Here is a 23,426-nt window from a genome sequence, read left to right on the forward strand (position 1 = left end):
AATCTATTGTGCAAAGTGATTTTAATATTTAATATTTATGTTTCATATCTGAGATCATATTCGTGGCTTTTCTTTGTATCTATGTGCAGTGGAAGAGGTGTTTGGCGATGTGGATATGACCCAGGAACTTCTATACTCATTACAGCTGGATCGGATTCTTTAATAAAGATGCAGTGTCTGAAAAAGCAGACTGTGAATCAAATGTTACATACAACTGTAAAGGATAATTATGTCGCTGACAATACGGAGGTCTTCAATATTTGTTTGCTAGGAGATGTAACAAAAGAAAGTCGTGATTTCATGGATAGGTTGTCTGAATTCCATTTAAAACCTGCAAGAAACATATACTATACTGCATCAGATCTTGTATTTAAATAGATGAAATTTGCTAACGAATAGCATTAAATTAGAAGGAAACATGGATGGAATTATGTCTTCATTTTTTTTACTATTATTTTTTATAGTTTCAGTTTAGTTTAGCTCCAGCCTGGGCAGTCCTCTAAACCATTTCAATTAACCCATCAAAACTAGTGAAATTATTACCTAAAAATTTAACAACTGATTAATTTTTGTGCTTTCCTCCTAGAGGCCATGGCCTTCTTTCAAAGTAATATCCTTCAATCGAAACAAGACCTCTTTCTCGATAAATAAAATGGAACAAAATATTGGGCTGTGGAAAGAAAGGATCTCCTATCTACAGGCTCATGGGCACTCTTCTTGAACCAAAAAACATTGTGGATTTATGTACAAGAGAACTGAAAGCCCCAAGATTCTATTAAAATACTATTATCGCCAAATGGTACTTCATAGCATTATTTTCATTAAAACAACAGTAAGATTCAATATTTCGAGGAGGGCCATGGTTAATGAAGAAATCAAGTCCATTTATTTATGAAACACCTATGGCTTTCAAGTTTTCAACCAAATTGAGTATCTATTAATTACCGTCCTCGTATGTGCAAAGGTGCCTATACTTGCAGGAGAATGTTGCTGGGAAGCCTCTATAAAATGGGATTGTAATTGGTGAGTATATGGTAGCACCTAACTTCAAAATAAATTTAGGAGATACTATGTAAGCACGAATCTGATTCAACCTTGACTTGGAGAAGTCTGTATGATATACAGACCTTGGAAATTGGATCTAGAGAGTGAGGGCACACCTCTCATGGGAAATCCACAACTAGTAGATCCAAATGCAGCCTTACGAGATAAAATAAACATAGCAAGCTCTGAATCCAATTTGCCAGCACATTAATGCAATATCACAACAATCAGCAGAAAATGGAAGGGCCGTGATGAATACAACTTCATATATCATGTGTAGTTAAATGAACAGAAACAACTGGAATGGAAGTCCAAATAGCTTTGACAAACCCATTTGCAGTCTTTGTAGGATAGGAAACAGAGGGGATGAGGCTACTTCAAACCATGGTCCCCGGTCCTCAAATAATCCAAGGGGATCTGCAAAATGGAAATCCAATCACAAAGTTAAGTCATCTGGCCTTATAATTTGACATTGAAGACTGATTTCCATAAGCCAAATACTAGGAATAAGAAATGTCTAACAAACAACTCAGGCAGATTTGATCCCAAAATATCAATAAATACAGGAGCCACAGCTATGTATAATATCTTGGTACTAATAAAAAAAGAAATCCGATTAGTCTATAGAATTGTGATATTGCTATCAGGAAATTATCTCCTACTTATCGAGTCTATAGAAATCGAGGAAAACCCATAAATAGAGGGGGCATTGATGAAAATTTCGCAGATCTAGATGCCAAATCTTTCTAACTTGGAGCTGCCCTCAGAAGAAGGAACTTTAATGTTACTAAAATTCTTGTGATGTAGATAATAACAGGGGATGCAAAATGTACGGATTTACCTGAGAAATGTGTCTTGGTCAAAGACAAAGTGAAAGACAACAAGATTTTGATGTTGATGTAAGAGAAAACAAGATCCAAGAATCTACAAAGGATTAAATATTTGCGAATCTGGTGCAGCTAACACATCCAGTTTTGTTCAAATTTTAAGGTGTTTACTCAGATACAATTACATGTCTTCCACTCCTATGCCTCCCTTTGATGAGGGATGGTTTTTTTCTTCAGTTTTATAAATCGCAGAAATATTTCACTGTTGTAAATGCTAAGCCCCTCAATGTAGAATACTAAAATGGCCTATCTTGAGCAAATCAGTTTAAATAGCAACTAATCTTGGTAAAAAAATCGTCCTGAAGATTTTTAATTTATTTTTGACATCACAAAAAAATTGTTCTTATGGCTGTTGTTAAGACTAGTAGTATCATGGATATGGATTTACCGAAGAATTTTTCACCTGGACAACTTGATTAAAAGGAAGCCAATATTAATAATCATTTTCTATGTTTGTGTCTCAACAAACATGTAAAACCATACTTAAGTTAGGAACTATATAGTTTTTGTTCTTTAGTCCATCACATTTTAAATCCTGAAAGTAGGTCTTCCTACAAACCTCGATTCAGATTTAAAAGCACGCACTCTCTCATTTTATTTCTCCACAAAGGTGGTTTAGTGTGTTATGGTAAATCTATGTTGTTGTACTAAATAGAGGAAACGGAAACCGGGAAACTCCTTTTATAGATTTATAAAGACGCTGTTTCATGTTTCTAAAAGAAACAATTGTGAACTAAAGACAGAAACAGAAACTCCCTAATAAACTAAAGACTAAGATAACCTTCAAAGAAACGTTATAATATTCTAATACCTTCCCTTTATGATCATTGTCTAGCTGTTGTATTTTGTGTAAAGATTCTGAAAATTCTTTGAATCAGACTTCTATTTCTTTCTTTGATTGCTGACAATGATTTTCTACGTTCTAAATATGATGAAGTTTACACTTATAATTCTGATCTAAGAATTATATATATCTGCAAATAGATCACTGTAATATATTGCTGAGAAATTAACCTTAATGGTGTAATATATGAAGAACACCGAACTTCCCTTATGCTGATATAATAAGTAATAATTAACCTTGTGACTGAGAGTATCTTCTGATCTTTAATTGCAGGGTATTGGTGCTTAGAAGAGCAGACTTAATTGTTTCTGTGTGTTCTCTAACTGCACCAATAACCCTCCTATATATCCTTGCTAAACGGTATGTCCCTAAAAGGGACATATCCCTTCCTAAACTAGCATTAATTAAACCTCCTCTAAGTCAGCGATCTGGGAAGACAAGTTAATAACACTTAACTATGTTTTAGTTTAGTTAAACATTATAGAGTTTCTTCATGAGAAGTCGCCGACTCCTTTAGGAAGAGATATATATAATCTGATGCTAGTCTGAAGACATATTATGATAAGAAGAGGAAGTACTGTCTGTACTATTAGACCTGTAGGTTATCTGGTTAGATATACTTAACACTCCCTCTTAACTTGATGATCCTATAGAGAGATGTTATATCTAGCAACACCAATATAGATGAATAAGCAAGAATTAGTACTCTATATCTGTCTGATTCTTCTTAGCATGTGGTATCATAGAACACATGATACAAAGTCATATTACTAAACCTGTGATATGACAAATCACTGCTACTAGTGATAATATACAGGATAAATCTAAAGAGTAATCTCTTCATTTATCCAAGTTGTGATTCATAGAAATTGGTATTTCTATATCTCAACAAGATCTTGAGTTTAAGATCTACCAGAATGCAGGATAAACCTGGAGAATACTAAGATTCTTCCTTTATCCAATTTTGTGACTCATGAACATAGCAATTTCAACATCACAATATTATCTAAAACTCATCTAGATCTTACAGTAAAACTCTACTGTTTAGTACATTATCTAAGAGATTGTCATCTCTCATAATGCCTTTTATACAAGTGTTCATCATTTCAAAGATCATCACCTCTAAAATAATGAATTCAAATGGTGGAGCCCAAAACAGTCAATAGCCTGACAAAATAAAATTATTTTATTAATAATCAAGAGAGTACAAATGGATTACAACTCAACCATACCAAGTCTCCTCTTGAAGTGTTTTATCTTCACTCTAGATAGAGGTTTGGTGAGTATGTCTGCTGTCTGATCTACAGTGCAAATGTATTCCAATTTTACAGAATTCCTGTCTACCATATCTCTTACATAATGGTAAGCAATTTCAATATGCTTGGACCTGTCATGGAAAACTGGATTCACTGAGAGCTTGATGGAACTCTGATTATCACAATGAATAATCGTAGGATTCATGGCTTGCCCAAATAATCCCACAAGTAACTTCCTTAGCCAAACTGCTTCTCGAGAGGCCATCGCTGCTACAATGTATTCGGCTTCTGTGGAGCTCTGAGCTACAAAAGATTGCTTTCTGCATATCCAAGATATCATAGCTGATCCTAAACTGATACAACATCTTGAAGTACTTTTTCTGTCTTTAACACTTCCACCCCAATCTGACTCAGTGAATCCATGCAAGTCTAAAGCAACTTTTTCATATTTGAGTCCAAAAGTAAGAGTTCCTTGTAGGTATCTCATAATGTGTTTAACCGCAACTAGGTGAATCTCCTTCAGTTCACACATAAACTAATGTGATGTCCCCTTCTAGCTAGAGACATCACTTTAGCTGGTGATTAGCCTATCAGAGACCCTCGTAGGCTAATAAGATTGGATAGAGGGTCACCTTGGTGTGGAGATCCTCCAAGGACCAGAGCAGAGTACTCTTCTGGGTTGCCAGAGTTTGTTTATGATGAGTTTTCCTTTGAGTTTGGCTTGGTCAGGCTATTTTTAGCAGTTTTGGAGTTAGAAAGATAGACCCCTGCTATTTTTAGAAAAGGGGTATGGTCATATGCAGTTCTATCATGTTAGCTCCCAGTCCAAACGACATTCAAAAATGTTGAGTAATAATGGAGATATTAATGTTTATTTAGTTAAAATAAACATTATTGGTTTTGAGCCTATATTGTTAAGTTATAATATATAACTTAAGTGAGGGTCATGATATCATAAAAGGGACCATCGTTTCAATTAATTGTGGGTCCAAGCTTATGGAAAAATTAAAAGGGGTTTTCTAAGTTTTAATGTAATAACATTTTTTATGTTATTATTATATCTTTTATCCCACATTGAGCGTGGAGACTCATTCTGGAGTTGAGGAGTCATTATAAACAAACCTTGTCTTCCTTCAAGAGCAAGTTATGAGAATTGCTTAAAAACTTTGCCTTGTGAAATTTCTTGAAGTTGTGGCAACAAGGGTTTCTACAAGTTTGAGAAGAATTCAGCCTGTGGCGAATGTAGTATCTTCAGAGTTGATGCAATTTGAGGGTGTGAAATATCACTTGAATTTTGCCTGTGAGTTGACTTCATTCTGGAGTCAATATTGTGTTTCAGTAGGGAAAAAGTGGATGAATCTGTTTACAGGTTGGAAGGGGTTATAACAGCAGCTACAGTGCTGTGAACAGTACAGCGCTACAGTGAATTAAAAATCAGAGATTTAATATTGCGGTTTTTGATAGGTGCTGCCCAAGGAGGAAGCAACCAGCAGCGTGGTTGCATATTGGAGACAAAAATCAGGTTTTTTTCAACTATTAATGATGATGTTTTTAATTTATTCTTCCAGCAATAAGTATTGTACATACATTAGGAGCCATCCGAATAAATGAATTTGATTAGCATTATAACCAGATTTGAGTTATAATTTTAGGTAAGATTAGTTTTCAATATTTGTATTTTCTTTTCATCAACTCAAAAACCCAAAAACAGCTTAAAACATTCAAAAAACAAACCAAAAACAATCATTACACCCAGGGAAACAAACAATGATCAACGTAGAGCCTATTTGGGGTTCTTACATTGGTATCAGAGCCTCATTCCTGCCATCCTGAGGGTTTGGGGAGTCATATGCAGCCATCGGAAATTGGACCACACAGGTACCATACTCGTAGGAGAGCTCTGATTGAAAGAGAACAGTTACAGGAAACAGGAAATATGGAAGAAAGGCATGATGGTAGTCCACCTAGAAATAGGAGGAATAATGATGATCAGGATACCAGAGAATTCTACCGTGCTATGGTTACAGGGCAGCAGCAGATGGCACAGGCATTACAGGCACTCACTACTATGGTAGAAAGGATGAACCCACCTGTTAGACAAAATGGGGAGCCGGGAGAACAGGGAGATAACAGGAGTGCTAAAGGTAATCAGAGACCACAACGGACCATTCCAGAACAGCTGATAGGCTTACACGCCCTACATTTGTTCCGGAGGAGCCAGAAGAAGCTCCGGTAGAGGAAGCGATAGGAGACCCCATATTCGCAGATGCACTCATGGCTGCAAATGATGAATGAGAATTATTAGCTCCGTAGGTTCGGGAGAGGATGACCTTTGAACGCTTTGTAAATCAGAGGAGAGAGCATTACAGGTCACTCAGACAGGATAGGAGGCCTAGAGGTCAAAATAGTGAGCTGAAGAGGGCTACAGGCAAGCTTACTATGCCTACATTTGATGGGAGTGGTAAGATGACAGCTCAAGCTTGGATTCATAAGCTTGACACATTTTTGGCACTGAGGCCAATGACAGAGATTGAAGCTATCAAATATGCCACCTTGCATTTGGAGGGAATAGCACATGATTGGTGGTACCATGGTATGGTAACACTTCAGCATAACCAAGTGACAGAATACCAGGACTTCGTGGATAGGTTGGTTGAAAGATTTGACAAGAAAGATCTAGAGATTTACTTCCGGGACTTAGCACAGCTGAAACAAACAGGCAACTTGGAGTATTTCATTGGTGAATTTCAGCGGTTGGCAGTCATGGTGCCAAACATTTCAGAGCATAGATTGATAGTTCTTTTCATTGAGGGCCTATCCGAACCACTGAGAGGTTGGATAAAGGCATTTGATCCTATTTCTTTACAGGAAGCGATGAAAAAGGCAAGAAGTATGGAACATGCAGTCCCAACAAACAAATTTCAGTCCAAAGGAGCATCTTCTAGTAAGGATAACAAACCATTTTATAAAAAACCAGAGAGGACTGATTTTAAAAATGATTCTAAAGATAAAACTCCAGCACCTTTTGACAGGGAAACATTAAATGATTTGAGGAAGAAAAAATTATGTTTCTACTGTAAGGGACCCTATGATGCAAACCATGATTGTCCTCTTAGGCCAAAGGGAAAAGCTAACAGAGTTATGTGGGCATACTATGAGGAATCAGAATCAGATAATTCAGATCAGTAGTCTGATATAGAGGAAATAGATGGTGAAAAAGAGGAAGACAAGGCTGAAAACTTGTCTAAAATGGAGTCCAAGGATGGGGAAGGAGATGGGCAACTTAGGGAAGCTCGTCTCACTAGTATTAAGCAAGAAGGGTCATTCCGGATGAGAGGAGTACTTGCTGGACAGCGAGTCATAACCTTGGTTGATACAGGTGCCACTCATAATCTCATTGATGCTAGGATGGTGGAGAAGCGTGGCATACAAACAGAGGAGTTTGGGGGAATTAGAGTGAGGGTAGCGGATGGCTATGTCCTCAAATGTGATCGTAGGATCACTGGACTCCCATTGAAAGTTAATAATTATGACTTGAAGGCAGATTTTTATGTGGTACCTATGGGAGATACAGATATAGTTCTTGGGATGAGTTGGTTGCACGATATTGGTGAGTTCACTCTTAACCTCAAGGAGATGGAGATGAGGTTTAAAGTGAATGGGAAGACACATATTCTTAAGGCAATCAGGGACAGTGATCTCAGGATGGTCTCTTTTCGTAGAATGGCTAGATTGATTCGACATGATCAAGTAGAGTGGGCAGCAGAGTGCATGTTGATGCCATCACAGCAGGGACAGCATAAGATTGAATATCCTCCTGATATTCAGGAGCTTAGAGTTAAACACTCTAAGGTGTTCAGTGACATTCCACCAGGTAGACCACCAGACAGAGGTATTGAGCACATCATTGAGTTAGAGGAGGGGGCTAAGCCCATCATGATTACACCTTACAGGCATCCGAAGAGGTTGAAGGATGAAATTGAGAAAACCATAAGGGAGTTACTTGCTATGGGCCACATTAGACCAAGTAAGTCTCCTTTTGCTTCTTCAGTGGTGTTAGTAAAGAAGAAGGATGGGACATTGAGGATGTGCATTGATTACAGAGTGCTTAATAGGAAGACGATTAAAAACAGATACCCCATTCCCAGGATCGATGAGTTGATAGATGAGCTTCATGGAGCTTGCTTCTTCTCAAAGATAGATTTGAGATCAGGTTATCACCAGATCAGAGTTAGAGAGCAGGATATCGAGAAGACAGCCTTTAGATGTCATTGTGGCCATTTTGCGTTTGTAGTTATGCCATTTGGGCTAACTAACGCACCTGCTACTTTTCAAGCAACAATGAATAGGGTTTTCCATCCTCAGTTGAGGAGATTTGTACTTGTCTTCTTCGATGATATCTTGGTATATAGTAGATCTTGGGAGGAGCACTTGGTTCACTTGGACACGGTGCTGGGTATATTGGACAGAGAATCCTTGTATGCAAAGGAGTCGAAGTGTGATTTGGGCATGACAGACTTGTTGTACTTGGGTCACATCATCAGTGCAGAGGGCGTGTGCATGGATCCTGAAAAGATTCGTGCCATTGTGGAGTGGCCTTCACCGGTGAACCTTACACAGTTGAGGGGCTTTCTAGGACTATGTGGTTTCTACAGAAGGTTTGTGGATGGATATTCCAGGCATGCGACACCCTTGACAGATTTGATGAGAAAGGGAGCTTTCTTGTGGACTCTTGAAGCACAGGAGTGTTTTGAGAAATTTAAGGGGTTGATGACTTATTGCCCAGTGTTAGCATTACCAGATTTCAGCAAACCTTTTGAGCTACATTGTGATGCTTTCGGAGAGGGCATTGGAGCGGTGCTTATGCAGGAGAAGCACCCTATTGCTTATGAGAGCAGGAAATTGAGAGGGCCAGAGCGGAGCTTCAGCATATATGATAAGGAGATGTTAGCCATTATGCATGCTTTGGCCAAATTCAGGCAATATTTGGTAGGTAGCAAATTTTGTATCAAAACCGACCATAATAGCCTAAGACACTTTTTGGGGCAGCGAGATCTCAATGATAGGCAGCAAAAGTGGGTGAGCAAGTTACAGTCCTATGACTTTGACATTACATATTTTAAGGGGACACAGAATGTAGTTGCTGATGCCTTATCACGTAGGCCCCATTTGAGCTTACTGACAGACATATCGGAGGATTGGAGACACTTGATCCTTGCAGAGTATGCAAAGGACACTTGGGCAGCTGGATTCATAGATGGGACTATTCAGGACAGCAGATACACCCTTGTGAATGAGCTCATCATTTACAAAGGACGAATATTTTTGGTCCCAGGATCAGTAGTGAGGAGGGTGGTTTTGAAATCTTTTCATGATTCACCTATGGCAGGACATCCTGGTTTCTACAAGACATACCGACAGATTAGAGAGCAATTCACATGGAAAGGGCTCAAAGCAGAGGTACTTCAATATGTTAGGGAGTGTTCCACTTGCCAGCAGAATAAGCAAGAACACTCCTATCCAGCCGGTTTACTTCAGCCACTTCCGATTCCTGATAGGAAGTGGGAGTGTTTGTCTATGGACTTCATCACAGGACTGCCTAGAGCCCAAGGCAGAGACTGCATATATGTGGTTGTGGATCGCCTTACGAAGTTTGCACACTTCTTTCCGATCATTGCTACATACACTGCTACACAGGTGGCAGAGTTGTTCTTCAAAGAGATATTCAGATTACATGGCTTACCTCGGAGCATTGTAAGTGACAGAGACAACAGGTTTATGAGTCACTTTTGGCAGGAGCTATTCAGGTTGTGTGCGACAGAGCTCACTCCGAGTACTAGCTACCACCCTCAGACAGATGGTCAAACAGAGATAGTAAACAAATGGGTGGAGGGATATCTCAGAAATTATATAGCAGGGCAACAGAGGGCATGGGTAAAGTGGATTTATCTTTGTGAGTATTGCTACAATACCACTTATCACATGTCTATTCAAATGTCACCCTTTATGGCCCTGTATGGGTATGAGGCACCCAATTTTATGGATCTGCTTTTGAGTGACAGTAGAGTGCCCAGTGCAGGTGATTTGTTACAGGAGAGTCAAGACCTTGTTAAGACTCTCAAGGATAATCTAACTAAGGCACAAAATCTGCAAAAGCAGTATGCAGATCAGAAGAGGACTGAGCGGACTTTTGAGGTTGGAGACATGGTGTATCTTATGTTGCAACCTTACCGTCAATCCACTCTCAAGAAGAGTGGTGCCGAGAAACTCAAGCCACGATACTATGGTCCATTTAGGATTATCAGAAAAGTGGGAGAGGTGGCTTATGAGTTAGACTTGCCGACGGAGAGCAAGGTGCACAATGTTTTTCATGTGTCACGCCTCAAAAAGGCGCTAGGGCATCATATTGTGCCTTCTACAGTACTACCACCCTTGGATGATGAGGGAAAACTTGTTTTGATATCGGAGGCTATCATTGATTTTAGAGAGAGGAACTTGAGGAAACGTACCATCCGAGAATATTTGGTGAAGTGGAAGGATTTGCTGGTAGAGGATGCTACTTGGGAGAGCGAGGAGATTTTACAACATCCAGAGTTGAGATTGCTTTAGGACAAGCAATTTCAAGGAGGGCGGACTGTGATGTCCCCTTCTAGCTAGAGACATCACTTTAGCTGGTGATTAGCCTATCAGAGACCCTCGTAGGCTAATAAGATTGGATAGAGGGTCACCTTGGTGTGGAGATCCTCCAAGGACCAGAGCAGAGTACTCTTCTGGGTTGCCAGAGTTTGTTTATGATGAGTTTTCCTTTGAGTTTGGCTTGGTCAGGCTATTTTTAGCAGTTTTGGAGTTATAAAGATAGACCCCTGCTATTTTTAGAAAAGGGGTATGGTCATATGCAGTTCTATCATGTTAGCTCCCAGTCCAAACGACATTCAAAAATGTTGAGTAATAATAGAGATATTAATGTTTATTTAGTTAAAATAAACATTATTGGTTTTGAGCCTATATTGTTAAGTTATAATATATAACTTAAGTGAGGGTTATGATATCATAAAAGGGGCCATCGTTTCAATTAATTGTGGGTCCAAGCTTATGGAAAATTAAAAAGGGTTTTCTAAGTTTTAATGTAATAACATTTTTTATGTTATTATTATATCTTTTATCCCACATTGAGCGTGGACACTCATTCTGGAGTTGAGGAGTCCTTATAAACAAACCTTGTCTTCCTTCAAGAGCAGGTTATGAGAATTGCTTAAAAAATTTGCCTTGTGAAATTTCTTGAAGTTGTGGCAACAAGGGTTTCTACAAGTTTGAGAAGAATTCAGACTGTGGAGAACGTAGTATCTTCAGAGTTGATGCAATTTGAGGTTGTGAAATATCACTTGAATTTTGCCTGTGAGTTGACTTCATTCTGGAGTCAATATTGTGTTTCAGTAGGGAAAAAGTGGATGAATCTGTTTACAGGTTGGAAGGGGTTATAACAGCAGCTACAGTGCTGTGAACAGTACAGCGCTACAGTGAATTAAAAATCAGAGATTTAATATTGCGGTTTTTGATAGGCGCTGCCCAAGGAGGAAGCAACCAGCAGCGTGGTTGCATATTGGAGACAAAAATTAGGTTGTTTTCAACTATTAATGATGATGTTTTTAATGTATTCTTCCAACAATAAGTATTGTACATACATTAGGAGCCATCCGAATAAATGAATTTGATTAGCATTATAACCAGATTTGAGTTATAATTTTAGGTAAGATTAGTTTTCAATATTTGTATTTTCTTTTCATCAACTCAAAAACCCAAAAATAGCTTAAAACATTCAAAAAACAAACCAAAAACAATCATTACACCCAGGGAAACAAACAGTGATCAGCGTAGAGCCTATTTGGGGTTCTTACAACTAACTTAAGGCTTTAACTGCATAACAAATATCCAGTCTTGTATTTACCAAGTACATAAGGGAGCCAATCATCTGTCTATAGAGAGTAGAATCTATGGAAGGTGATTCTATTGCTGCTTGTTTAAGTTTATGTAGATTAGTCTCCACTGGAGAAGACATATGTTTGCAATTCCACATTCCAAATCTCTTCAAATGTCTGATGTATACTTTCCTTGATTAAGTATGATACTGTGAGAATTTTGTCGTACTTCCAGTCCTAGGAAGTAATGAAGGAGTCCCAAATTTTTCATTTTAAATTCTCTACTTAGATCTTTCTTGCATTGATCTATGAGATGATCATCACCTATTATTAGTAAATCGACATATAGTATCAGAATTACCATATCATCTTTATCTCTTTTATAATATAAATTTAGATCAACTTCATTCTTGGAGAATCCTAAGCTGGTGAGATACTTATCAATTCTTTCATACTAGGCCGTGGGAGCCTGTTGAAGCCCATAGAGAGCTTTCTTGAGTTTGCAAACAAAAACGTTAGGATCATGAGTTTCAAATCCTTCCAGTTGCTCCAGATATACTTCTTCTGAAATCTTTTCGTTTAGGAATGTTGTTTTTACATCCATCTGATGCATCTTCCATCCTTTTGATGCGACAATTGCTAAAACTGCTCTTACAGAGGTATATCTAGCAACAGGAGCAAAGGTTTCTTCATAATTAATCCCTTCTTTTTGAGAAAATCCTCTGGCTACAAATCTGGCTTTATACTTCTCAATACTACCGTTAGCAGCATGCTTTATTTTAATTATCCACTTGGAAGAAACAACAGATTTTCCATTAGGTCTTGGAACAATTTTCCAAACATCATTTTTCATAATAAATTGGTGTTCTTCTGTCATAGCTTCTTTCCAAGCTGTATGTTTAATAGCATCAGAAGGATTTGTTGGTTCTGTTTTGGATAAATCACTCATGTTTGCTGTATAACTAGAAAATCTTTTAGGTCTTTTGCTTTCTCTGATTGTTATGGAAGGTGCAACAAAGTCTTGAGCTGCTTCAATTGTTTTAATGGCCCAAAGTGGTTTTTTCTTTGAATTTTCTTTAAGGTCATATTTTGAATTTCATCTTCAATTTCTTCTAATTTCTCCCTCTGGGACCGAGATTCACTATTTCTTTCAGAACTAGATAAAGGAGAAGGTTCAACAGAACTTATGGCTCTTTTGAATGCAAGATCTTCAAAGATTACATCCCTACTAAGTTCAATACTTTTCTGTCCAATATGAAAATCCTATATGCCTTAGATGTTTCACTATACCCTACAAAATTACCTTTCCTCCCAAAGGGTTCTAACTTGGTTCTCTTTTCTTTTGGAATCTGGCAATCCATCTATAGCCATAGGTGTTAATTCTGTGTCACTAATGGTGGTTCCTATACTTGATAGTTCATCTCTATTGTCGACAACTCTTAGGAAGTAAGAATTTATCGATTCTCCTTTCTTTATCTGAATGTGATTCAGTTGCCTTTTTAGTGCAAGAACCCTAGTTGCATTGTTTATTTCATATGTATTTCGTAATGCATTCATCATATCAAAGGTAGTTTGATGTTTTGTAAGCATAGATACAATATCATTTTTTACTCCATCCAAGATGATTTGAATAGCTTTTCTATTTCCTCTGCTCTAGATAGATTTGTGAGGTTCAACTAGGGGTTGTTTGGATGCTCCATCAACGAATTGTTTTACATCGTTCTCTTCAAGAATCATCATGATTCTGAATTTTCAAGCTTCAAAGTGCTCTTTCCCATCAAACTTGTCCTTAGGTTTGATTGTGTATGCCATTGAAGATAGAAGATAGTTGCTAGATATATATAGAGTTTGATAACTGAATTTGCAGAGCCTAAGTTTGACTACTAGAGCTCTGATACCATGTAAAGATTCTAAAAATTCTTTGAATCAGACATCTTTTTCTTTCTTTGATTGCTGACAATGATTTTCTACGTTCTGAATATGATGAAGTTTACACTTATAATTCTGATCTAAGAATTATATCTGCAAATAGATCAGTGTAATATATTGTTGAGAAATTAACCTTAATGGTGTAATATATGAAGAACACCGAACTTCTCTTATGCTGATAGAATAAGTAATAATTAACCTTGTGACTAAGAGTACCTTTTGATCTTTAATTGCAGGGTATTGGTGCTTAGAAGAGCAGACTTAATTGTTTCTGTGTGTTCTCTAACTGCACCAATAACCCTCCTATATATCCTTGCTATAGGGTATGTCCCTAAAAGGGACATATCCCTTCCTAAACTAGCATTAATTAAACCTCTTCTAAGTTGGCGATCTAGGAAGACAAAATTTATAACACTTAACTATGTTTTAGTTTAGTTAAACATTATAGAGTTTCTTCATGAGAAGTAGCCGGCTCCTTTAGGAAGAGATATATATATATAATCTGATGCTAGTCTGAAGATATATTATGATAAGAAGAGGAAGTACGGTGTGTACTATTAGATCTGAAGGTTATTTGATTAGATATACTTAACATTTTGGTTACAAATTCTTTAAAACATTTTGCTTCTGTTGAGATCCTCCTTGGATCTACAAAATGTAAATGACCTAGAAGCTGAAATCTGTCCAAAAAAGAACAGAGAAGGTTGCTCCCTTCTTTAGAAAGCTTTGCAAAAAGAGAGAACTTGCCACTGACTCTGCCACTAACCCTTCCAGAATCAACAAAACATTTGACCAAAAATCATCACAAAAATATCCAACTTGATGTTAGATAATGAAGTTTCTCTTCCTTGGAGATAGACAAACACTGAGAACAAGTAGCATGATTTTGAGGAAAATCGACAAACACTTCAAACTGTGTAGATGAACATGATGCCCCAAAATAGACTGCAAAAAGCCACATTTTAAAAGAGAAAAATCAGAAAAAATGTGCACGGTTTTGAGGTGGAAAATCAATTAGAAGAAGACAATACAAAGCTTCGTTTTCGAGGAATAATGATAAAACCTAACAAATAATAAATGAGGAAAAAAATTATAAACCTACTAGATAATTTGTGAGGGAAAAATTATAAACCCAAGAGATAATTTTGTAGGAAAAAATTATAAACCCACCATTTGAGGAACAAACTATAAACCCACAAATGAATCCCACACAACTTTGCGAATTACAGAATTAGAAAGTTTTTGAGGGATTATGAAAACCCATTAGATAAATTTTTAAGGGAAAAAATTATGAAAACCCATTAAAAAGATTTTTATGGGGAAGAACACAAGACTTCGCATGTTAAAACAATATATTCAGGTACATGCGAGTAACAAAATGCACATGCAAGCAACATGCAAGGACATGCAACTCACATGCAACCTTTGAAAATCAAAGACTTTTGCCTAAACCAAGAAATCTTGCAATCAATACCCTCAAATAGGCTTGAGATTTTTAGAAAAAACCTTTGATGATGATGCAGGAGCATCCAGAGGTATAAGGGCAATCCTGTGTCACCCAAAAAAATGTACTTAGACTTAGTTTCTGTTTCATGTCTTTACATTTTTGGATATCCATTTGGGTCAAATAAAGGTTCCAACTCTCACAATTCAACTATCAGTGTGCTAGAAAATCCCGAAAAAATAGGAGCATGCAATTTGGCCATCATTTTGGTGACCTAGAAGGTGTGAATTGGCCAGATGAATGTAATTGTGATTTAGAGCATTCTAGAAAAAGAATCAGGTCAAAAGGCCCCACGGTTTGAAAGTTATTGCAGTTTTTCGGGTTTTGGAGACCTCCTAAGAATGCTTCAAAGTCAGGTTAGGGGCATTAAATGACCTCGAAAAGGGCCGAAAAATGGGGGACGAGCGAAGCTGGTCCATAGGGCTATAGAGTGCTTCGAGAGCTTTCCGGAAATGTAAACGGTTCGTCAATCAGAGCTACGGTTCAAAAGTTATGCCTCTCGGAAGTTTGGTTACCATTTCTAGATTCTTCTAGATTTGCGCCAACTTCTACCGCAGCTTCCGGAACCTTCTATTTGGTCGGTGGATGCCTACTAGCACTTTCTAGAATGTACTCCTAGTCCTTAACCCTTCGGGGTCTATTTAAGGAGATTTCTGGCATTGTAAAAGGCAGTTCGGAGTGGAGTTTGAGAGGAGGTACTGAAAGGAGAAATTATCTCCAGATTTATGCTATTGGAATCCCTTAGGGCATGTTTTGAAGTTTATTTTCCTGTACTGTTGTACTAGCTTATTTTCTCAGTTAATATAATTTTCCCTTTCTGTTGTGTCCATTTTGTCTTGGGTTGTGTCCCCATCAGATGACAGACCAAAAATTTCATAAAACAACTCTAATGATTTTTATTTCAAAAAATCAAAAAAACAAATTTCTTGAAAAAAATCCAGATCAAAAGAGGCTCGATTTTTTCTTAAAAAATTTGTCAAATTTTATGAAATCCCATTGACCTAATTTGATACATTGTTATGATAAATCGATGTTGTTGCAATTGTTGTATTAAACATAGGAGATGAAAACTCATATAGATTTACAAAGACGATGCTTTAAAAGAAACAATTGTGAACTAAAGATGTAAAGAGAAACTACCGAACAAACCAAAGACTAACTAAGATGACCAATTAAAGAAACATTATGATATTCTAATACAGTGGTGGTTAGAAGTTTGGAATATCATTGAACATGTCATGTACAAATTTATGAAAGGACTAGATCACCTCAAAATCTGAATGCTAGAACAGAAAAAAATGAATTTGGGGAATATCTTCATTCAATACAAAGTACATCAAGGCCTCCCTAACGAGAAAATCATAATAGAGGACAAGTGATGAAATAAGAAGGATCATTATGAGAGCTAGATTGCCATCCCCTAAACCTAAAATGCATTAAGAAAATCATCTTAACCGAAGACTTCATGATTTTCTGAAATGAGACCTGTCCAACAATCACCTAATTAGCAGGAAACTCCATAATGAAGATAACAATCTACAATTAAAGACAACAATTATCTAATAAAAAATGATGATGGCATAAGATGACAATCATTAACTAACCAATGAGGAACCAGCAATCATTAAGGGTTAGTGAGGTAGCAATCTGGTAAAAAAGTCAAGTCCTAATTAAAAACAACATATTAGAGTAATGGGCACGTAAATAGATGCCACTCTTCGAAGAGGGATATGCACCAAAAGGAACAACCTTCCAATGTGAGAAAAGGTATATTTAAGAAATAGAGAGGATGACTCGAAGAGCATCAGAAGAGACTGACATACATGCAGTGATAAATAAAGAAACGAGATCCAGATTTATTATCTCAAACCATTAATAGCAAATCAGCTACCTTTAAGGCATATATTTGTCATATGTACTTTGAGTTAGCAATCATGATTAAATCTTATACATATATATTGATTGGAAGATAAATTCTGTAATGACAATAAAATAGCTTATCTATCTATCTATCTATATAAGAAAAAGATTGTAATATTCATGTATGCAAATATGAATCTATTTGTAAGCTTCATAACCAATCTCATAGGGAATGTGAGGAGTTGTAAGGAAGGGGGGAAATTATAAGATTACCGCCAAGTAGACTATCTTGAGTGGATGTCCAATGTGCCTGGCACTAAGGGAAAGAGGGTGAATGCCTATTCTTGGGATTAGATAGGTAGATTACAATGCCCCTATGGAAGTATAAGAAAGAAAAGCAATTCTAAGATCACCATCTAAGTAGGCCATTCCAAGTCGATGTCCAATGTGCCTGCTGTTGAGGCCAAGTGGGTGAATGTCTTCTCTTAGGCTTAGGTAGATAGATTACAAGTTTCCTATTGCAATCTCCTCTCCCAACTCTTAGATGATTGACTATTGACTCAAATGAATGATGTATGAATAGGGAAAGTAGATACAAGCACCCAAGTGGACTTATGTGCTTGCCATGGGGTCAAGAGGGTTAATTTCTGCTCTTGGGCTTCATATGGGGATGACTTCAAGTAGACCTATTATTCTTTCTTCCTCAAATCCCGATGTGATTGAATACTAGGTAGTAATATAGATATAGTCTATTTTATCAATTTGAGATAATTATATGTTCCCATCTAACCCTAATGAATAAAAAGCATGTGTATAATATTAGTTGTGGTTATAAGATTCAAATCAAGTTTTATTGTGTTAAAAAGGAATATACCACCACAAAAAGAGATGACACAAAATTTCACATGGGATTCCATGGGAAAACTATGGTGAGAAATGCTGCTAGGATCTATTGTCCTAATCCAACCGCACAAATTCAATTGCAATATTTAAGGGCTCCAACGCTAAGGAGTCACCAAATCCCTACCTTAAGAGTACCATGAAAAATTCATCCTCTCAAAAAAAATCAGTAAAAAAAATCATGAATGGGATCAAATGCTTACCTTAAATACTTAGAAAGTCCTTTGTAGAAGCTATTTGACATGCTACGAATGGTCCTCTTCAAAAATAATGGCCTTGCTTTCAAAATGCCAAAATAGAGAGCAAATGAGAAGAGAGCCTAGTTGCAAATAAAATGAGAAGAATGAACAATGAATGACCTCTTTTAGGGCCATTTTAGGGTTTAAGGGAAAAAAGGAGCAAAAAAAGAATTAAAAAAAAGCAATTGGACACATGCAAAAATAGTCACTTAAGTGACTTTGGGTGTCCAAAAGGTCTTTTGGTTGTAGGTGTTATTTGGATGCTCTCAGGATGCGCCTAGGAAGTGCATCTTGGGATTGTGGGTTCTGTCTAGATGCTCTTCAGTGCATCCTGAGAGCACCTTCAATCCCAAGATAAACTTCCTGGGCACATCAATGCAAAACTTGGACGCATCAGTGCATCTGTGCTCACCAAAATTAGCATCTGGGTAAAATCCCAATGAATCGGTATCTTAGGTTTGAGTAGCCAAATTTAATCACGTTAGACCAGTCAGCTAATATTGCAAAGACACAATCAAATTGAATTGTTTATAATGGGTTTTTATTGCAGATAAAAACCTTTTACTTCAAAATTTTCTTTGAGATTTCATGTGTGGATTGTACTGTTTTCCAAAACATCGATCTAAAAATGATTCCATGGTTTAGGAGCAATGGTATTGTTTAGGAAGTGAAATAGTATTTACATTTTTTTATTTGGTATTTACTATTTTATGATTAGTTTTAAACTTTTAGTTTATTAAATATTTTTTATTTCAAATTTCACTATTGAAATTATTTGTTTTAAAAGCTTTTCTCTCTAAATTGCAGGGTCCTACTGTTATAGGTTATAGCAACTATTCAAATCTATCATGGCAGGCACTACTCCATTCACTGTCGACCCAACTCACCATTATGGATGCATGTGAAAATATTAGACCATGTTCCAGGTAGAGGGACATGTATTTAGATATGACTCGGGTATTGTGTGCAGTTTACAAGTTCCTACAATCGATTGTAAGGGCACTTGTGTGCAATTCATGAAAGGGAATCAAATCTTGTAGAGGAAAAGATAATGTACATATACTAGCTTCTAAAGTAGCAACATATATTAAGGAAAAAGAGGAAGCAGATGCAAGGGTTGAAAGTAGGCTGGGGCATCCATTGCTTAAAGGAAGGGGCTCACAGATTTCACATGCTTCATTAGCTCATAGTCATACACCTAGTGCTTCTCTTGATATTGTGATAGAAAGCCATCCATATATGAGAAGAAATGAAGATGAGGCTAGTTATCCAAAGAGAGCAAGAGGACCATTGTGGGTGGCATATTAATGATGCTAGATATATTGCTAACTAAGCGATTTCTAGGTGCCTCTATGCAAATGGTTTATTAATCAATGTCCTCCACTCACTCTATTGGTAAGACATGGTAATAAAATAAATGAAGCTCGAAAGGGGTACACATGCCCAGGTTATGAGAAGGTTCGTACCACTTTATTTGACAAAGGAGATCAAACATATTGAAGCTTCATTATCTCCCATAACTGCCTCATGGAAAGAGACATGTTTATCCATTATTTCTGATGGGTGGAAGGATGCAAAAAATAGACCCTTAATGTGACTGCAATGCCCCCTAAAGGGGCAATGTTTGTAAACGTTGTTGATTGTAAAGGCCAAGCGAAAGATTCACAATTTATTGCTGACATTCTTATACAATCCATTAATGAAGTAACTCCTTAAAACATTGTCCAAATTGTAATGGACAATGCAAAAAACTGTAGAGAAGTTGGTAGGCTAGTTGAGACACTACTGCATATATTTTGGAGTCCTTGTGTTGTACATTTACTCAACCTCATGCAATAGATGTTGGGTACTAAAATAGCTTGGGTTAAAGAAGTGTATGATGAAGCTCAAGATATCCAAATGTTCGTAACAAACCACTACTTCTCACAAGCTATTTTTGGATCATTCTTGTGGATAGAGCTATTGAAAGTAATTCAAATTTCAAACATTCCATTTTATGTTTAGTCTAGGGATTTATTTCGACAAATTATATGTATATTTATATTTATATATGTATATTTATATCAAAGTAACGTGAATCGGAATTGTATCGGAATCGGCACAGCCGAATCGAATCGTGAATCGGGGGTGAATCGGTGATGAATCGGCAAATTTGAAAAACCCCTTTAAATGTAAAGATTTTAACAATTTAAGACTTATTTCATGCACCCTTTATTGAATATAACTTAAAAACACTATAACATCATCAAATAGAATCTAACATACATAAACATGAAACATAAAATCCATCACATACGTAACTATGTTATCATTATGTACTAAAATGTAAATTGTATGCTAGCTGAAGTAAATAAAAATCAAATGATCATAATGATTCAAATCATAGAATCAGTAAGATGAAATCATGAAGATCTATAAGACATCAAATCATAAATGTATGTATAAATCTAAGATGAAGATCCATGAAAGTTTGAAACATATGTCTATCAGTGATTCAGTATCACTATCAATATCTATACAGTGTAAACAAAATATAAAAACAAGGCTCCAGCTCAAGCCTCATCATCCTCATCATCATCCTCTAGCTCTGCTGCAGCCTCAACCTCAGCCTCTGAGTATCCAGTTTGCCTATGAGAAACGCGTGTGAGGTAGGTCCTAGAGGACCGCCGAGCCATGTCCCCTGCATGGGCAATGGGCTCATGAATAACGTCGCTAGGGCCTGCGTCTGTGCGTGCGCGTGTGCGTCTACCAATGCCTGAACGTGCTCTAGCTGCCTCCTCTGCCCTGGCCACGACCTTAACCTCTACATCCACTTGGTCAACCCACGTGCGGTCTTCCTCAGTGAAGACTAGGTTCACGTTCTCTGTGATCCACTCTGATTCTGGATCAATCTCCTCCAGAATGGTCGGAGAGGAGTCAGCGCCCAAGATCTGTCTGATCCTAAGACGAAGGTTGTAATGAACAAAGACAAGATCATTCAACCTCTGCACTGTCAACCTGTTTCTCCTCTTTGAGTGGATGTGCTCGAACATGGACCAACTGCGCTCACATCCAGAAGCGCTACTCGGCTGACTCAGAATGCAGATGGCAATTTTTTGAAGGTTTGGGGTTGTGGCCCCAAACATTTGCCACCATCTATTTGAAATAAGGAAAAAACAAAAACAATTAGTCTCATTTACAAATTACAACTCTAAAATTAATGCATTATATAATCAACTTTAAGTTTAGAATCTAGATTCATGAACATTGAATATATTATTTAATTTTTACCTGGCTGTAGTGTTGTTTGAGCATTTATGGCCATCCTGCCAGAGAAAAGTGGCCCCTCCTTATTGTTGAACTGGTCTAGCTCAACAATCGCAGTAGCGCTATTTTCATTGCTACTCAATCTCTAAATCACTGTGTATAAGCCAGTGAGAACCTCCGCATCTGCCTTGAACTCAGGACGGAAACGAAATGCTGGATTTAGATAGTAAGCTGCTGCGTGGATGGGTCGATGGAGCTGATTCTGCCATCGCCTATCGATGATGTCCCAAATAGGGCCATACCTCTCCTGCACTCCTGCATATTGGGCTCTGATGGCCTCCTTGGCCCTATCCATGCCCTCATAAATGTAGCCCATAGAGGGCTTCTCCCCATCAGCAGTTCGTAGCAAAGCTACAAGGGGCTCAGTGACCTACATATAAAGTAAAACAAAAAATTTGAGTCAAAACTTAAATATAAAATAATATAACTTAAAGTAAAAGCAAAATGCTAAATGTTAAATTGCAATAAATTTACCTTAAGGATTTCTCTAGCGGGTTTCCAAAAACCATCCTCATCAAATATGCAATCTGCCACATCTAACCCTACAGTGGTCGTAGCATAGGAAGAGCAAATCCACTCCTGCCCAACAAACATGCTCCTCAATCCATCCCTTGATGTCAACAAGGACTGCAAGGTGATGAAATTCGAGGCAAACCTCGTGATACCTGGGCGAGCTAACTCCTTGCTTTTTGTGTACTTCCTCATTGTGCTAAGGACAAATGCATGATTATAAATGAATTTGCATATGTTTTTTGCCCTTTCCACACATGACTTGACAAACTCAAGTTTGCCAATTTCCTCCAAAATGAGGTCAATGCAGTGTGCCGCACAAGGGGACCAAAATATGGTGGGATGCCTTTCCATCAAAAGTTTACCTACAACAATTTTAAGTCAATTAGAAACTCAAATTTCAAAATTCAAATAAATTTATTTTCAAAACTTGAAAAGTTAAAAGTTTACCTGCTGCAACATAATTTGCTGCATTATCCGTCACCACTTGGATCACATTTTGTTCCCCCACCTCTGCTATAACTTCCTCAATAGCCTCACATAAATATGTGGCATTTTTCACATGTGCGGAAGCATCAATGGATTCTATGAACATGGTATATCCTACAAGTAACAAAACAACGAATTATAATATTAAATGGATCATTAACAAATTAGCATTCAACAAATCAAAATTTACAATTATGTATGTAGGAAAGTAGAATGATCAATCACCTCCACAAGATACAAGAAAATTAAGGAGTGTTCTATTCCTCCAATCGGTCCAACCATCAGTCATGATGGTGCAACCCTTTGCAATCCATTCCTTTCGGTTCTCCTCGAGGTCAACCCTCATGTCCTCTACCATCTCATCCAGGAGGTATCCGCTCAACTCAGCCTTAGTTGGGGCTTTAAACCCCGGACCACAAATAGCAACCGCATCCATCATATTCTGCCAATAAGGAGCCCTGTCACAAATAAAAGTTTAGATGTCAAAGACTCAAATTATAAAACAAGTAGATATAATTAAAGTTTTACTTTTACTTTTAATTTTAACTTTAAAGAAAACAAAGAAAAAAGAATCAATTACCTGGCTGCAATAAATGGAATGTTGCAAAAGTACCAAAATTTGCATATTTCCTTTTCTGGCAGCATCGTGAATCTTCTTGTTCAAACCCATGCCCTCAAGCGTGGGTTGGGAACCAGGAGTAGTGCGGGGCACAAAGTAACTATCTATTCTGTTTTTCCGCAC

General features: G+C 37.3%; 2 protein-coding genes across 5 annotated transcripts in view; one reads left to right on the forward strand and one right to left on the reverse strand.

Annotated features, from left to right (window-relative positions):
- The window catches only part of LOC149561457 (Transducin family protein / WD-40 repeat family protein), a 175,252-nt gene that overhangs the window by 52,534 nt on the left and 99,292 nt on the right, over positions 1–23,426 (forward strand). For all 4 annotated transcript variants that reach the window (XM_089825160.1, XM_089825159.1, XM_089825161.1 and 1 more), the window contains one exon: positions 90–308. In XM_089825160.1, coding sequence (XP_089681286.1) covers positions 90–308 — 219 coding nt within the window. The remainder of the gene's footprint in view (positions 1–89; positions 309–23,426) is intronic.
- LOC149561458 (uncharacterized) lies at positions 2,566–22,479 on the reverse strand. The gene is made up of 3 exons (XM_089824161.1): positions 22,160–22,479; positions 21,820–22,055; positions 2,566–2,644 (listed from the first exon to the last, which is right to left on the reverse strand). The coding sequence occupies exons 1-3, from the start codon at positions 22,388–22,390 to the stop codon at positions 2,566–2,568; spliced, it is 546 nt and encodes a 181-aa protein (XP_089680287.1). The 5' UTR covers positions 22,391–22,479.

The sequence above is a fragment of the Cupressus sempervirens genome, chromosome 4 (genome assembly GCF_028749045.1).
Source record: "Cupressus sempervirens isolate cs-2001-9-10 chromosome 4, ASM2874904v1, whole genome shotgun sequence".
Lineage (NCBI taxonomy): Eukaryota > Viridiplantae > Streptophyta > Pinopsida > Cupressales > Cupressaceae > Cupressus > Cupressus sempervirens.